This window comes from Lytechinus variegatus, chromosome 2 (genome assembly GCF_018143015.1).
Source record: "Lytechinus variegatus isolate NC3 chromosome 2, Lvar_3.0, whole genome shotgun sequence".
NCBI lineage: Eukaryota > Metazoa > Echinodermata > Echinoidea > Temnopleuroida > Toxopneustidae > Lytechinus > Lytechinus variegatus.
This window is the reverse complement of record NC_054741.1, coordinates 152228-170983: the sequence shown is the minus strand read 5'-3', so window position 1 is coordinate 170983 and position 18756 is coordinate 152228. Positions and strand designations below refer to the sequence as shown.

The 18756-nt window shown below is 34.6% G+C and overlaps 2 protein-coding genes across 11 annotated transcripts in view; both read left to right on the top strand.

Moving 5' to 3' along the window:
* The window catches only part of LOC121406995 (WD repeat-containing protein 97-like), a 90194-nt gene extending 83843 nt beyond the window's left edge, over nucleotides 1–6351 (top strand). For 9 of the 10 annotated variants that reach the window (XM_041597870.1, XM_041597874.1, XM_041597877.1 and 6 more), the window contains 3 exons: nucleotides 1391–1467; nucleotides 1987–2010; nucleotides 5739–6351. In XM_041597870.1, the coding sequence (XP_041453804.1) occupies nucleotides 1391–1467; nucleotides 1987–2010; nucleotides 5739–5971 (334 nt within the window). In that variant the 3' untranslated portion in view covers nucleotides 5972–6351. The remainder of the gene's footprint in view (nucleotides 1–1390; nucleotides 1468–1986; nucleotides 2011–5738) is intronic. The other variant, XM_041597871.1, reaches the window with a different exon arrangement.
* A 7977-nt stretch (nucleotides 6352–14328) lies between these two features.
* LOC121406994 (C-Maf-inducing protein-like) overlaps nucleotides 14329–18756 on the top strand; it is an 89478-nt gene continuing 85050 nt past the window's right edge. The window contains exon 1 of the mRNA XM_041597867.1: nucleotides 14329–15194. Coding sequence (XP_041453801.1) covers nucleotides 15003–15194 — 192 coding nt within the window. The 5' untranslated portion in view covers nucleotides 14329–15002. The remainder of the gene's footprint in view (nucleotides 15195–18756) is intronic.

Below are 18756 nucleotides of genomic sequence, written 5' to 3'. Positions count from 1 at the left end.
TTAATCAAGTTTCACCAAACATCCTGCATGAGTTTCACGTCACATGACCAAGGTCAAAGGTCACTTAGGATCAATGAACTTTGGCCGATTTGGGGGTATCTGTTGAATTACAATCAAAACTTTAAAAGTTTTTGGATCTGATTCATGAAACTTGGACATAATAGTAATCAAGTATCACTGAACATCCTGTGCAAGTTTCAGGTCACATGATCAAGGTCAAAGGCCATTTTCTGGTCAATGAACTTTGGCCGAATTGGGGGTATTTGTTGAATTACCATCATAACTTTGAAAGTATGTTGGTCTAGTTCATAAAACTTGGACATAAGAGTAATGAAGTATCACCGAACATCCTGTGCGCATTTTAGGTCACATGACCAAGGTCAAAGGTCAATGAACTTTGGCCATAATGGGGGTATCTGTTGAATTACCATCATAACTTTGCAAGTTTATTGATCTGACTTTTGGAAACTTGGACAGAAGAGTAATCAAGTATCACTGAATATCCTGTGCAAGTTTCAGGTCACATGATCAAGGTCAAAGGTCATGTGAGGTCAATGAACTTTGGACACATAGGGGGTATTAGTTGAATTACCATCCTATCTCTGTAAGTGTATTGGTCTAATTCATAAAACATGGGAATAAGAGTAACCAAGTATCACTAAACATCTTGTGCGAGTTATAGTAGTTTTCAAAGTCAGCACTGCTGCTATGTTGAATCGCGTGATGCAGGTGAGACGGCCAGAGGCATTCCACTTGTTAACAAGTTCATTACCATATTTTGGTAGAGCATGATAAAATCCACCATATTTGACATGAATCAATTCATCTGCGCCTTGGAATAGTTAACTAGATAGATGGTGCATAATTAATGCTGTGTTTATCATTATCTTAGCCTGATGTGTGACTAAATGTTGTAGGCCTCATTGAAATCAGTGTAAATTGGTTTGGGGGCTGTGTCAGTGCGCAATCTTTAATGATTAATGTGCACGTGTCCGCTTAGCATGATTCGACTAATACAGTGATGCATTATCATGCAAATCTGGAAAGTTAAGTGTACCTCTAAGTCTCACTTAATTCTTTGTGAATTCCCCCCCCCCCCCCCTGTTAAGATCTGTTTTGAACCAGGCTAATTATACAGTCACTGATTTGAACGGGGGCAAATGTAGGTATTTCATGCTATCACATCGATCTCCCATATTTTGGTTGTGGAGCTTTTTCATCATGCTCCACCAAAATGCTCAAGTTCAAAACCCTATTTTTTTTACACCATTGCTTCAGTGTATATCTATAGTCTTTTGTAAACTTCATTATTTGATGATTTTATTTCCTGCATTACCCCTTCTTATCTATTATTTTTTCTTTATGTTCTCTGTCTGCCCTCTGTCTACAGCAAACCTAACTTGGTTCGTCTTGGTGAGACTCATACCAGCACATGCAAGGATAGACGAGAGACAGTACTCCAGACAGGTCAGAGATTCTATTGATTTGGGGAAATGTGGTTATTCAAAAATAATATTCTTAGGCACTTAGTTTAGCCAAAATAATTTCAGTCTCACATTTAATCTTGTTACTGTCATTTATTTTTTGAATTATATTATACCTCTGTATTCTTTTAACTTGATAGATTTTTAATATTTTGGATAGTAAATAAATAAAACAAATTACAACCAAACATATAGCGGCCACCTTTGTATTGGAATGAAAACCTGTCTCCAGCGGTAACTTCTTCATTTCCTTGGGTTGCCCTAATAGATAGGTTTGACATTATGGTATTTCGTATAAGAGCAGACCTGTGAAATAGTGTCTACAATAACAGACTTGGTTTGTCTCACTCAGCTGTTAGAAGAAATTACATTAGGATGTTTGATGATTGATATTTTCTATGAAATAATGTCCATTATGTAGATAATTCCATTTTACGGAATTCATGCAGAATATGAACATTAATGTGTGTATTATGCAGTTTTTCATTTGTTTGAATTACAGAAAGACATAATCATTCCTTATTTAGTAAGTCTTTTGAATATTGTAATCATTGGTTTCTATTGAAGTTTTTTTTTCTTGTCCTTATCAAATTAGAGTGGGCTTCCTTGTGTATTTTCCTCTTTACCATACGATTATTGTTTTCAAATGTGACATATCACCCAAAACCTACAGCCGAAAAGGTTCTCTGTTAGTAGCCAAAATAGTCAATTGATCTTCAGAGAGTAAATATTAAAAAATAAGTATATCTAGCAGAATAATTCCTCTTCATACTTTCAAAATATGAAGTTGTGAGGCTTTAAAAGAGGAAATACAAGAGTTTGTTAGACACTACTCTTTCCGGACTGCTTAGTAGTTTCACCGAGATTGCACAATGTGCACATCTCATGCTTGATTGAACCCAAAACTTCAAACCTTGTTTTTCCTCTATTCTTTGAAGCTCTCACTGAATTTCTTCTGCATTCAATCAAGTATGAATATCAATCTTGACAAGTCATATATCATTTTAAAGCTTTACATGTGCTTGTTGTCTTGCCCACCAGAGGTGAAGGCGAGACTTAGGGATCCAAATGTCGTCCGTCCGTCACAAACCTAATGACACATAACTCCACAACCATAAGTCGCTTTTCAACCAAACTTGGATGCTAGATGGACTTGGGGGACCTGCATGTTATTCGTTAATCGGAGGTCACATGGTAAGGTCAAAGGTCATTTTCAGGTCAATGTTAAAGTTAACATGCAAGACTCTCTTATGACACCTAACTCCGCGACTGTAAGTCATTTTTCAACCAAACTTGGATGGTGGATGGACTTGGCGGACTTGCATGTTAGGTTGCATTCAGAGGTCACATGGTAAGGTCAAAGGTCATTTTCAGGTCAATGTTAAAGTTAACATGCAAGACTCTCTTATGACACCTAACTCCGCGACTGTAAGTCATTTTTCAACCAAACTTGGATGGTGGATGGACTTGGCAGACTTGCATGTTAGGTTGCATTCAGAGGTCACATGATAAGGTACAAGGTCATTTTAGTTCACGTTAAAGTTACATGCAAGACTCTCTTATGACACCTAACTCCGCAACCGTAAGTCACTCTTCAACCAAACGTGGATGGTAGATGTACTTAGGCGACCTGCATGTGATGCTGCAGTCAGAGGTCACATGATAAGGTCAAAGGTCATTTTCAGGTCAATGTTAAAGTTTACATGCAAGACTCCCTTATGACACCTAACTCCGCAACCATAAGTCACTTTTCAATGAAGTTTCGATACAATTCTGTTGCATGCCCTCGTAAATCACAATATTTCTAGTTATTTTCATAAGTGGGCGAGACACAAAATCGCTTTTGCCTTGTTTTCAAGCTCAATAAAAAAAATTAGTTAAAAGTATTTTGGGTGACCTATTGGTTTTGGGGTGACAGCTGGCACAAATGTTCTATGTCTGACTCTCATATCACACACTACTTCCATTTTACTGAAAGATGACTTTAAAGGAAAATGAAACGTTTGAAACAAGAATGCTTGTGTAATAACAGAAAAATCAAAGAATTAGATCAACAAAAGTTTGAGAAAAATCAGACAAATAATGAGAAAGTTATAAGCATTTGAATATTGCGTTCACTAATGCTATGGAGATCTTCCCATTGGCAATGCGACAAAGATGTGTGATGTCACTTGTTAAAAACTTTCCCATTACTTTGGTATACATTTAACTTGAACTGCCTCTTTTATCACATCTATCAGTAGATCATGCATTCTTTCTAAAGGGGGGCATGAAATACAGATTTTCAAAGAATACATTATGGATAAAGAGTTTGTATCACCATAAGAAAGAGCAAAAAGAGACATTTTTGGGGTATTTTATAGTCCACCAAAGGGAAATTTGTTCAAATTTGACATCACACATCTTTGTTGCATTGCCAATGGGAGGATCTCCATAGCATTAGTGATTGCAATATTGAATTGCTCATAACGTTCTCATTATTTGTCTGATTTTTCTCAAACTTTTTTGTTCTTCTTTGATTTGTCTGTTTCCACACAAGCCCATTTGTTCCAAATGTTTCATTCCCCTTTAATTGTATATCAAATCATCAACTGGGCTTCATCTTGTTTAATTGGGTTATATTCTAAAAGGTACATGGACATAATTGTTTGTAAATGATTGCTGTTGAATTTCTCATACCAATATCATGTGGTTTGGTTATAATAAGAATTCTCTTCCTGTCAAGTTTGGTATAAAATGTCTTCTTTTCTATCTGATGGTTTACAATCTGATGTTTGCCACCATTTTTGTCTCGCCTGCATAGCAGAGCTGGTTTCAGGTCACTTGACCAAGGTCAAAGGTCATTTAGGGTCAATTGCCATGTTGGGGAATCAATATCGAAATTTTAACCTAAGATTAAGTTTTTGAAATGTTATAATAACTTAAGTATATAGACCTAGTTCATGAAACTGACACATAAGGGTAATGAACATACTGCCTGAGTACCAGGTAACATACTACATGTAGTAACCAAGGTCAAAGGTCATTTAGGGTCAATGAACTTTGGTCATGTTGGGGCAATTTGTTGAATTACTATCGTAATTTTAATATGGATATAGTTTGGGACAGAGGGGTTCCAGTATCATGGCTCATCTTTGGCAAAAGTCTTAGGTAACTTAATCAAGATTAAATGTCATTTAGGGTCAATGAATGTATTAGTATATTATATTTATGGTGGTTTATGTGAATATTTTTTTTTTATATTCATTTTCAAAGTTTTCACTGCTGCTATATTCAATGGCATAATGCAGGCGAGACTGCCAGAGGTGCTCCACTTGTTTGTTGATGATAGTGATGGAGATTTGATTTTTTTTTAAACCTGATTGCCAAGAAAGCTAGATCATGCTTGTAAGCAAGGAACCAGAGTCCTGACAGAAGGCTTCCTCTCCAAGGAGCCTGGGGTCCCATAGAATATCAAAGTGTTACATTAATTTTCACTTTTTTTGCATATCCGCATTTTTGATACATAATTTTGGTAGAGCATGATGAGTAAACCACATAACCCAAATTTTGTGGGAATCAATTCATGTGGCCCCAAGATATGACTTCATGTGGCCCCAAGATATGACTTCATGAATACACGATTAGCCCCATTTTAAGTGATTGGTTAACATTGGTTTGACTTTTTAAAAATCTGAGCTAGAAGGTCACACTTGTCACCTGTGTCTGTGATATGTTACAAAAATGAAGCCCAGAAAAAATTGCATTCGAAAATAATTATTTAGTGCTTCAAAAATTGAAATATAAAGTGACCGGAAACACCATCTTAATTTCATCCCATACACTTATGTGTAGTATTTAGGCTTCTATATGACAACTATTTACAAAATCGGGGTTTGTCTTGTAGTTTTAGCTTTTCATTCTCAATAATGGTTGTTTTCAGGGTTTATTAGTTCTAATACATGCACTTGTACACATGTTTCATCTTGGTTTGAGAATTTTTTAAATCGGCTGCTCACAAAGTTAAACAATCCCTTTAAGTCGATGTATTATTGGCCTGGTTCCTGTAACATTTAGAACTAGAGCATGAGCAGAGACTATGTATAGGGTAATGTATTAATGTAGAGCTGTGCAAATGTGTTGGTTAGTGAGAATAAACTGAACAATAAATTGAGTACAAAAAATTGGAAAGTGATCCGCAACTGGTAGCTTCATATCCTCTGTGCATTTCATTCACTCAACCCTCACCCATCATATATTTTTTTTCTTCAACAGAATTCCGTCTACCACCTCTCCCTCATCAGTTAAGGAAGAAGATGGAAGCCGATGGTCTGTATACTTTTACATCAAAGATTGATTTTCCTCTGAAGACATATGTCCTAAACCCATTTCCGTCTCCTATTGATGTATATGATCAACTTCATCAACCTATCTTACTCACTCTCAAGACATCACAGAAGTACTTTGTACCAGGTCAATCGGTTGTCCAATCAGAAAACTACAGATGAAGGGGAAACCATACAAGATTTTTTATTACAAATGAACTTCTTTACGTATTATAAACACAGATCTGTGAGATTCTCAATCTCATTAATCATTTGAATTGGACATGTGGTTTCTAATGTCAATTCATCTGATGTGTGCAGAAGTATTTTTTGCAATTTATCATGTCCACCAACACTACACAATCTGATGAAGTGTAGTTTCTCCTTTCAAGTTGAGCCAATTCCAGAATGATTATTCATTTGATTGTCAATTGAAGAAATACATGTTGTGTATCATAAATAGATCACTTAGCTGAATGTATGAAAATGAGATTTGTTCTTGGCGAGTATCGGTTTCTGTCATATTTGCAGTGTAGAGAGCTTTTAAGTTCAAGTCTATAATAGGAGAACCATGGGATGTGATAGCATTGTTCAATCAAAGATCAACTATTAAAAGTTTATTTATTATTGCTTGTATTCTTAATCTTGGTTTAACATAACTTGTCTAAAAGTTTGGTTTGGCTTTAGCCTTTAGGTAACAAAATATGATTGGGGAATAGGGAGTACAATATTTTCTTCAAGTTTAAACATCATATACTGTTTATGTCAATCCTTTTCATTCAGCTAGTTTGTTATTTTGGGATTGCAAATCGAGAAATCTGGACAAAAATTGATTTCCAAAATAAAAATTACCCTTGAATATCACAGCTGCATGGATTGAGTATTGCACTAAGTAATACATATGAATGTACTTCATAATACATTATTCTGTCTATAGTAGAATGACATATCAAGTTTGGAAGAGGACAGGTAGTACCCTTTGTAGTGATGTGTGCATAAAGTTTGCTGTTGCTGTAAATTTACAACTGTTCAGTGAACATTTTCTCTTTATTTCAATAATTTTAATTCATTGTTTTGCTACTTTTATTGATTGAAACAGTATTCCATGGTAAAGTATCATTCTAATGATTTTGCAAATCAACTTGATTAAGATAGACAGGAGGATTGAATGCATGTATTAAAGTACAAAAGCCTTTTCTGTCTCTATTTTCAAATTTAATTCATTGTTTTGCAACTTCTAAAGATTTAAATGATATACCATTGAATTTTTCTGATAATTTAAAAAATCAATTTTGATATATTGCAGCAAGATTGAATTCAGGTATCAATGAGTGATTTACAGCTCTCATTGGTTGAACGAATGTAATATTAGTCTGAACAATAATACTGAATCAAGCATCAAAATAATATCAATGAGTGATTTACAGCTCTCATCGGTTGAACAAAGGCAATTAGTGTGAACAATAATATTCAAGCATTAGTTGAACATATGAAAAAAAACATATTGACCCAATTTCAAGCTTTTATGAATTATTTCATTAACACATTCTTATGTAAATTATGAAAATTCATAAGGATTGTCATTGGTGAAATGAGATGAGTCTTCTATGAAACAGCCTTATTTGATTGGGTATTGATTCATAAATGGGTATGTCTTTCAGAGATAAAATACAATGGCTTTCAGAATACCAATTCAGAGAGATTAATTTATCTCTTATAAACACATTTATATTTGACATGACAACTTTGAAAATATATGCAAGATATCCCACTGTTTTCCATCCATCCATTATCAGCTGAGAGAAATTGAACTGTGTAAATAGACTCTTATTTCCTATTGTCAAAATGTACAAAGAAAATGTTATTTAAATGAACATTCGTATATTATTGAGTGTCATGTATATTTTTATGCCACTATATATTATAGAGATCATTTATAAGACTGTTGAATAAATGTAAAATAAAAAATATTGTTTTTATATTAAAATTTGACTGGTAAAAGTACTCTATAAACTAATTACTGTAATCCAAAGAAAAACTAGAAGAGAGCAGTCAAGAGAGTTCCAACAAAATTGTGTCAATGAAAAATAATAGTGTGCATAATGGTATGAATGAGGTCGGTAGTATACATAATGGTATGAATGAGGTCGGTAGTGTACATAATGGTATGAATGAGGTCGGTAGTGTACATAATGGTATGAATGAGGTCGGTAGTGTGCATAATGGTATGAATGAGGTCGGTAGTGTACATAATGGTATGAATGAGGTCGGTAGTGTACATAATGGTATGAATGAGGTCGGTAGTGTGCATAATGGTATGAATGAGGTCAGTAGTGTACATAATGGTATGAATGAGGTCGGTAGTGTGCATATTGGTATGAATGAGGTCGGTAGTGTACATAATGGTATGAATGAGGTCGGTAGTGTGCATAATGGTATGAATGAGGTCGGTAGTGTACATAATGGTATGAATGAGGTCGGTAGTGTGCATAATGGTGTGAATGAGGTCGGTAGTGTGCATAATGGTATGAATGAGGTCGGTAGTGTACATAATGGTATGAATGAGGTCGGTAGTGTGCATAATGGTATGAATGAGGTCGGTAGTGTACATAATGGTATGAATGAGGTCGGTAGTGTGCATAATGGTGTGAATGAGGTCGGTAGTGTGCATAAAGGTATGAATGAGGTCGGTAGTGTGCATATTGGTATGAATGAGGTCGGTAGTGTACATAATGGTATGAATGAGGTCAGTAGTGTGCATATTGGTGTGAATGAGGTCGGTAGTGTAATGAGTCGAAATTTTGAGGGGACGAGACATGGTACAGGGGCAAATACTGCAAATTAGCAACAACAACACAATACCTGTTCAGAATTTTGTGATAGATTTGCCATAATATTAATAAATTTATATCACATTTCATCCTATTTTCCTTTTTTTCTCTCTGGAACAAAGTTGCTATAGACCTAGTAGTCCAGTATAGATACAGAAAAAAGGGTAAACCCAAAGCAAAATTGCATCAAACAATTTTTTCAGCAATAAACTATTATATTAGCCATAATAACATATCCAAAATGTAGGAAAATTGACATGTGGAACAATGTCTAATCTGCTTAAATTCAAAATGGCCGCCATTTGGTATTGTCTTATTTTCTGATCTGTCACTCATAAAAGCATATTCCACCCTATAAACCTATGTACTGCAGAATTCTTCCATTTACAGTATTCAGATCAAACAATATTGAATCAAAAGTATAGACAAATCAAAGCTGTGGAACAATGTCTAATTTGCATAAATTAAAAATGGTCGCCATGTCTTGCATTGTATTCACTGTATTTTTGTCTCGCCCACCAGAGGTGAAGAGATTGCATCATTACTGCATCGATATCGCATCACACTTCATCAAACTTTCAGGATAATTATGTGGATATTAAAGTAGGAGAATATTATTTAATTGGTAAAACTATATCTATTTGGAGTCAGCAGCGCCCTAATTTGACAAAAAGGTGCATAACTTCAAAAGAAACAAATCTTCAAAGGAAGTAAATCTACTCGAAAATTGAAAAAGTATAGTCTACAGGATGGTCCAGCTAGGCTGGAAATATTTATATCTCAATAAATAGAATAAAATTTACAAAGTAAAATGCTGAAAATTTGATCAAAATTGGATAACAGGTAACAAATTTATTGAATTTTAAAGATTTGCATTATTCCGGTGAAACAGTTCTAGGCATTTCTTTATTGAGTATTCATTAAGTGGGCTGATGATTGATGTCATATCTTCACTTGTTCTTTTGTATATTATTATATGAAATTAGTTTATTCAAACATTTTCTACCAAGAACTTAAACAATGGGATTGACAACTGATTAAATGCATGAGTTATTTATTGTTTTAACTTGTTCATCATAATGGAGACACATCATTAACACATGTCTGAAAAAATGAAACATTTACGATTTCATGTTATAACTTATATAAGAAAAAGGAAAGTGGGGATGTGACATCATCAGCCTACCTAATTAATATCCATGACGATGTTGCATATAACTGTTTTCACAAAATGTTGAAAAACTTAAAAAATTCATTAACTTCGCTATTCGATTTGATGAAATTTTCGCCATTTTGCTCTGTGACATATGGATGTAAGGATGTCGTATCTAATTGAATGAAACATACAGGAAAATCATGGGCGGAATTCGGACTCTAAACACGTAGTGTTGGGGTAAAAAGGACATTTTTGTAAAACATTTAATTTTGTTTTATGATCCCCGCAAATTTTACCCTAAACACGTAACTTCCCTGGCGAAATAGATACCCTTTTTTTCTTTATTTTTATGTTTTTGACCCCTTATCACGTTACGTACGTAACGTGCCCTATCGTGAAAAAGACATCCATTTACGTGTTTTTTGGTCGCGCATGGTATCCACTCGTCAATGTAAGTGGCCACGGGGGGGGGGGGGCGGATCTTACCTTCGCCAATAGGTGGGGGCGGATTTTTTTTCAGCCATATTCTCCCCGATTGGCTGCTTAATTGAAGATGATTTTTATTTCTTTTTGAAGGGGTAGTCCTAATAGTCACTTCTTAGCTTTATTCTTATAAAGCAACATAAATATATAATATCCTAATCATCATTTATATAATGCGAGCGCGAAGCGCGAGCTATTTTTTTTATCCTATGTATTTTTCCGAAAATTTGAACATTCTAGGCAATGTTTGTTATCCTGAAAAAGATGTGTATGCAACTAAATAATTACTAACGAGCGTGAAGCGCGAATACAAATGAAATGATGGAAAGATACTTGTTAAAGACTACATGCAGTTAGCCATGAAGACGTTAGATATTTCAAAAATCAAATAGCGCGAGCTGAAAATTTTTGACATTTCTACATAAAGAATGGATAATATTTGTAGCTGTGAACAGGATAGCTATATAACTAAACAATTGATTTAGACCTAAAATCGAGACACTCTGTTCATGTTTTGTTATTCATGAAAAGAATGAGTAATATAGACCTTTATAATGCGAGCACAAAGAGCGAGCAGAAATTTGTTGATATTGTTTAGTTTCTGAATAAACATACGCGCACGTGTTTCATATTTAGACTTAGAATCTAGGTTTTCTAAATAATCTTTTATCATGAAAATCAAAGCTAGCGTAAAGTGCGAACTAAGCTATTTGATATTCCGATCTGAAAAAAGTCGATTTCTGCTCTATATTTCAAGCACTTTGTAGGAAAATTGTGAGGTGGATACGAATCGCATTTAATAAAGATCTGATATTTTTCATTATTATTACTTTGAGTTTTGACATAGGACCGGGACATCCTTATGACATGTCACCATATAAAACTGATGACTATCTTCCTATGAAACAAAAGGGACAATTTGGTTAATAAATTGATATCTTATTTACTAATGCCCGATGATCTGAGAGCGCGAAATCTGATAATAATGTGACAGCAGAGGCGTCGATTATGGGGGGGGGGGCAGGGGGGGGGGCGATCGCCCCACCAATGAAAATATTGGGGGGGCAAACATATCATTTTGCCCCCCCCCCCAATAATTCCGCATGTGCTAAAAATAAAATAAGATTGTAATGTTACACAGAAATCAGCAAGCGAGATTGAGATACACAACTCGTTCTTCGTCTAAAATCGTGCTCAAAATGTCCACTTTTCAGATTGGAATATCAAAAAATTTCAGCTCGCGCTTCACGCTCGCATCATTTTTGTAACAAAAACCCATACTTTCCATGATTAAATAGGTGAATATGGTCCCGTTGTTAGTTCTAAACCTCAAAAAAACTCCCACTTCGATTTGCAATAATCTTTTGTTGGATATATATATCTTGTTCTTTATTAAAAACGTCCATTAAACTCAATTTTTTTTTCAGATCGAAATATCAAAATTTCCAGCTCGCGCTCGCATTAATATATATATGTGTGTGTGCGTGTGTGTATATATATATATACACATATATATAGGCATATGTGTGTGTTTGTGTGATCGAGCGCCTTTGGAAAATTCATGATTTTGCCCCCCAAATCTGAAAAATGGATCGACGCCCCTGTGTGACAGAGCACTTAAAATCAATTTTTAAATCACACAAAATACTGAAATTTCGATTTCCGAGGAAATATGTTTTGTTTATCAACTTCCAAACTAGATATTTAAACTCACCTAACAGGCAATGCGAGCGCGAAGCGCGAGCGAAAATTTTATATAGTGACATAGAAAAAAATTATTTTTCATGATTTTCCAAGTCTTCCCCTCATTCTTATCACTCGTCTTCCTCCTCTTCTTTTCTCTCCTCTCTTTTCCCTCCTTTTTTCTTTTTTTTTCTTTCTGTCCCTTTTTCTCTCCATTTTTTTGCTCCGCTAATAGGGGAGGGGGGGGGGGCGGGGCACCCCGGGCCCCCTGGATCCGCCTATGAAAAATTAATAATATGTAAACTGAGCGACGATTGAGAAACGCTCGGGATCGAGAGTTACTTTTTTTTTGTTTTGAATAATGTTTTATTTTCTTCCTCTTTCAAATCAATAAGTTTACAATCACAATTCATATAAATAAAGATTCTTTGCATGTATACAATCAATAAACAATCAAACAAATAAATATATCAATATCAATGAGATTACAAATATTTTTCAAATGATTACAAATGAAATTAAACAGCCAAATTTCTCTTCTATAACAATGTGAAAGCAGAGAAAAAAAAACCATATCAAACGACAAAATAACAAAGAAAAGAAAAAACTTTGTAAAGGATGACCTTTTCCCTGAATAGAATAGAAATAATCTCTTTTGCATTATTGTAGAAGAAATAAAATAAAAGACTATTTCAAAGGTTAATAAGAGGAAGATTATTATCATAAAACATACACACTCACCTAAACCACCATACCCCCTGCCCCTCATCTCTCTCCCCAAACACTCACACATGCTCACTTCAACTCACCATCACCCACAGCCCCCTTTCCCCGTCACAGAACTCACACATCCATCTACACACGTACACCCACACACGATGCATCCTGCTCTGGTACAGCTATCTGTATTTGAACAAATAAACAACACAAACAACATGAAGCAACCAATACATCCACAGTATTAAGAAAGGTGTGCATTGATTTGTTCCCATTTCCTTTAGTGCATCCCCAGCTTTCCTTTTTTAAACGCTATTTGATATTCCGTATCCCTATACTCTTTAACCAAATGTGTCAATTTCTGTACGGTTGGCAATATTCCCTGTTTTCTTGAACTAAAAATAATATACTTGATTAAGAATATAATACAGTTTATTAAAGCTACCCTTGTGGTATTTCCAGATATCCCCATGAAAATTGTTTTCTAATTGTCAGCGTCAAGTTCATTCAGTTGAAATATTTTACTCATCTCTTCCCATAATTGCTTATAACTTCAGGACAATAAAAAATAGATGTTGGAAGTCTCAACTTCTTTTTTACAAAAGGAGCACAAATTATCTGTCTCAAAACCAAATTTAAAAAGTTCCCTTTTCATGTACACAGCCCCTTGTAATTATTTGTATTGAAATTCTCTGTGTTTATTGCATAGCATTGCACATTTCAGTCTCAGAAATACTTCTTTCAGTTCCCCCATTCCCAAATCATATTCGGATTGCCCATCTGTAACATGAAATACATAATCAATTTGAAAATTTTCAATGAAGTGGTCATATATTCGTCTAGATTTTATATCACATAATTTCTGAACATGCCCACATATCATCAATTGAATTTCAAAGTTGTCTGTATCCATTTCCATAAAATCTCCTTGTATCCACTAGCTCTTCTGTTATTACTGAAAATATCTTTTGAATTTTGAGCAGGTCTTCAGATGAAAATTTAGATTATACCAGTATGAAACTGGTCTTAATTGACCTCCAACTATTATATCCGAGACCTTAACTATACCTTTCTGAAATAATTCAATATAAAAAAAGGTCTTATTATTGAGGCATATACGCTTGTTATTAAAAATAATGGGATTACTTTTCCCTCCAAAATGTCTACACTTATCCAATTCGTGCCATGCCTTCAGCATATCTATGTAAAATAATGGTATACCTTTCAAATTCATTCTACTCTTATCATAATCACACAGAAATATGATTCGACCACCTAAAGAACTAAAAAAATATTCGAAGGTTGCTTTCTAACCCGAACTTTCCCCTCCATCTAGTAAACGTTTAATCCACATTATCCGTTGGGTTTTAACAAAGACCTCAAAATTTGGAGCTCTCAGTCCTCCAACAGAATAGTCTTGATATAAAACCTTGCGTTTTATTCTATCTTTTCCTCCCCAAATAGAATTGAAAGAAAGTTTTTCTATTTCCTTAAAAACGTCTTTTGGGACTTTCATCAGTGAAGAAACATGATTTAATTTTGAAAATGCATACATTTTCAAAAGTTTTATTTTACCATACATTGTAAGATCTCTTTGTTTCCACCATGTACGTAGCTAGCTAGCTAGCGCCCCACAGCGTTGCACTTTCACGATTAATAATAAGATATCTAAACAACATCCGTGAACAAGTCTTTCGAGTTTCGTGTATCCGGAGTATTTCAGGCATTTTCTACTGAGTTTTCACGCTTTGTGTTTTGAAAATTTGAAAAGAATATTTGATTTTGATCTGTGAGAGTATAGAGTACAATTTATTGTTGTTAATGTGAATATATAGGGAAATAAGCCCATGCGAATTGCATTTGTAGAATTAGATCTGTGGTACGTTTGTTGTCCTTCCTGCCAGCCGAGCAAACATGGATTGTATGAACGTCATATTAAGCTGATCGGGTTATAGGCCCTAACAGACTTTGCGCTGAAGAGCGCGACTTTGGCTTTGATTTTGCCACCAGGATCTACATGATCTAGAGTAGGAGTAAGCCCTATACTATAGACGTAGACTACTTCATTTCACGGATCTTTTTCAGCCTTTTTAGTGGAATTATTAATTTACTGAGATGATAATGACGCATGTCGTTACCGGTATTTTATGGAGGAGACTAAGCTGAGCAGACCTCCAAGGAGTCCAATGCAGGATTAACGTTAATATTAGGACATTATTCCCTAGGCTAGCCCTCTGCAAGTGCAAAATTCTGTGTAACTAGCTCCAAGACCAAATCTACTAGCTGAAGAGAGACAAGGATTTGCCAGACTTGAAGAACAAATTTGGAATCTAATTTGGAAACCATGGGATTCTCTGGAGGTTATGGCCCTGATTGTGGAGAACTGAAATACAAATTGATCCATGAAAGTGGCATCCAAATATGCAGAATAAACCATGCAAACACAGTAGTGAATAAAATCTTGAATCTCAAATTCATGAGACGATGGGAAACACATCAATTGGTGTTGGGTGATACAACAATTTATTCTAGAAATGTGAGTAGAATACACTTTTGTTTATTTTATTATGTACGGTATGGTAGTGGATCGTATTACCGAACACTTTTCATGAATTTGATCATATCAAATACATTATTCCAATAAAATTCACCAAACTTTCACCATAAATACACAAATACCTACAAAATATAAACATGCAGAAATTTTGCCGAAATTGTTTTTCATTTTTACGACATCAGCTTCCAATCGGACCCCTCTTCGCAAGTGAAATATTTTGGTCACTTGAAAAGGTATCGTATTACCGAACGTGTGTTTTCTATGGGAAAAGTTGGGAAAACAAAGTCACTGATGAGCTATTTTGACCATATTTTATTGTTTTGAGGATATAAAGACTTCGAAATTGTGTTTTTGATAATTTTTCATCATTTTTCTATTTAAGTTCCCTTTGGAAGGAAGTTGCAAAGGTTTGAGCGTATTTTATTATTTTCTGACGCATATGATGCACGCGTTCGGTAATACAAGGCCGGTCGGTAATACAATCACTTACTTACTATATGTAGATCTAAAAATGCTGCTTTGCCTGCTTGCTTGTTAATCAGATTTGATTTTGGGTTCAGTGGCATAATGTCATGAGCCAAAAAATTTGAGGGAGCAGGATATGGTTATATTGTCATGCAAAATTTGTAAAAAATTGCGTGAGAGTGCAAAATCTTAAAAATTGTTCAATTTTACAGAAATCCAATCTTGTGTCATTGTGATAGATTTAGGCATACAGTACATTGTATTTCACCCTTGTTCCTTTTCTTTTTTTTGTTCTTAGTCTTAAAAAATTTGGAGGGGCAAGTGCCCCCTAAGCCCATCTCCCCTCGAATGTACGCCACTATTTGGGGTTGTTGCTTTTGTCTCACCTGCATAGCAGACTTGAGACTATAGTATAGCCCCGCTTTTCCGATAGTTGCGGCGTCAACACCAAATCTTGACCGAAGGTTAAGTTTTTGAAATGACAGAATAACTTAAAAAATATATGGACCTAGTTCATGAAATGTGGACATAAGGTTAAAGGACAAGTCCACCCTAACAAAAAGGTGAACTTGATTTGAATAAATTAAGAAAAATCCAACAAGCATAACACTGAAAATTTCATCAAAATGGGAAATAAAATAAGAAAATTATGACATTATAAATTTTTGCCTAATTTCACAAAACAGTTACATGTATGCACTTCCTGGCTGGTATGCAAATGAGGAGACTTTGTCATTTGTCGTCATCCACTCACTATTTCTTTTGTATAGAAAAATGAAATTTTCTCATTGTCAAGTGATACGAATAATTCCTCCCTGAACATTGGAGTTAGCATTGTTTAATACTATATGGTTCAGTCAAGTTGGTACTTATTCATTGTCAAATCTGCAAGAAATAATATTGTATAATTCGAACAATAGAAATATTGAGTGATGGACATTGACTGACTCGCCTTGCATATCACTGTTTTGTGAAAAATAAGTGAAACTTTAAAATGTCATAACTTTCTTATTTTACATCCGATTTCGATGAAATTTTCAGCACTATGCTAGTAGTTTGATTATCTCTGTTTATTCAAATCAGCATTTAGGGTGGACTTGACCTTTAATCAAGTATTACTGAACATCCTACATGAGTTTCACATCACATGACCAAGGTCAAAGGTCATTTAGGGTCAATGAACTTTGGCCAAATCGGGGGTATCTGTTTAATTACCATCATAACTTTGGAAGTTTATGGATCTGACTCATGAAACTTTGACATAAGACTAGAGTAATCAAGTAGTACTGAATATACTGTGCGAGTTTCAGGTTACATGATCAAGGTCAAAGGTCATGCAGGGGAGACCGGGGTTAGTTGGAACATTGTAATTTTCTTTAACATCTTTAAATGAATTTCTGCAATACTGCCCTCAATTTATTGTCATTATCAACAGCCATCCACGATAATGTGCAAGAAGCCTTGTGAAGTTGGAAACAAATTTTTTTTTTGACCTTCGGAGTAATTTTTTCTCTTTCAGAAATGTTTGATTTTCTCAGAGAAGTTTATACATGTACATGTAGATCAAGTTGGCCAGTTTGAGCACTTTGAGCACTTTGAGGGTATAATAGACACTTGTACCAAGCTACAAAATGAGGTTATTATTATGCCATGGTGAAATCCTTTTTTGTGCTGTAAGCTAAACGTCAAATGGGCCTCTGGGGTTAGTTGGAACAAAATTGAAGGGGCTAGTTGGAACATGTTCCAACTTACCCCTTACATAATTATGAATAAAAACATTGGATATGAGAAAAAAATATATGAAGTATTTCTCACTCTTCTGAACATGTATTGTATACCATGCTTGTTGTGTCAGTTAGGTCTGAGTATGCATTTAAGGTCTATTGTAGGCCCCTAATACCCTTATCAAACTGGGGGAGAGGTCAATTTGAGCCCCTCTCGAGAAATTTTGTCACTATGCTGTCGTGCAATTTTTTTTTTACTACACTGCTCGCTGACTTTTTACTTTCAAGTCTTGCACATCATTTGAGACCAAATTTGTGATGCCTGTGTGAGCGGTTTCAAAATTACGCAACATTTAGTACGTGCATGTCAGACCCAAAATTGCTCAAAAACGTGATTCCATATACAAGATCAATGCAAATTGTGTTTTTCAACCAAAAGTCATAAATGAATGATTATTTTTTTACTTTTGTTGGTTCAAATAGATTTATTTTATGCTATTTATGATCGCAAAAGAGTCCAGACAAAGTTCATTGGAAAAAACAAAGGTTCGAAAAAACAAACAAATACGAATAACCCCCCCAAAAAATACATAAGAAATTATATTTTTTCAATTTTTGGTGGATATTTGTTATGAATAAATTATGTGAATATTGTCTTGATACTCTCACCAAAAATTAGCATTTTACTAGCTTAATAAATAGAGTTAAAGGCAAAAACATAAAAAAAAAATTAAGGGCAAATTTAATATGCTTATTTGCATAATTGATTAATGTAAAAGAATATAAAGAATTTTTTCTTGTAAATTTGACGCAGAAGTACATGAAATAGCTGATAGTACACTTAATTGCATGTAAAATCGATCGCACCCAAATATGCGGAATTTTACAACACAGTCTGCTTGTGTGAGTGGCTGTATGATAGAAAACATAAAGTTCAACAAATCCACTCTTTAAACATTTTGAACGTGAAAAAAAAGTAAGCAAATAACAGTTTTAAGTAGTAATTGACCTTGTAGTGTTCCTACTTACCCCATACCCATACCATGATCCAACTTGCCCCTTATTGGGGTAAGTTGGAACATTTGCGATGATCTTGTTCAAGGTGGATTTTTCCAGTAACCATAGAGTTAAAAATTGTATGGGGTACATTTGAAGCCCTTAGATATATGCTTCAAGCTGATATGATTGTTTCTCGAATAAAATCTATTTGGATTTTACAGCCAATTTTGTTAAAAATGTTCCAACTAACCCGGGTCTCCCCTAAGGTCAATAAACTTTGGCCATGTTGGGGGGATTTGTTGAATTACACTGTACCACCATCCTATCTCTGTAAGTGTATTGGTCTAAACATA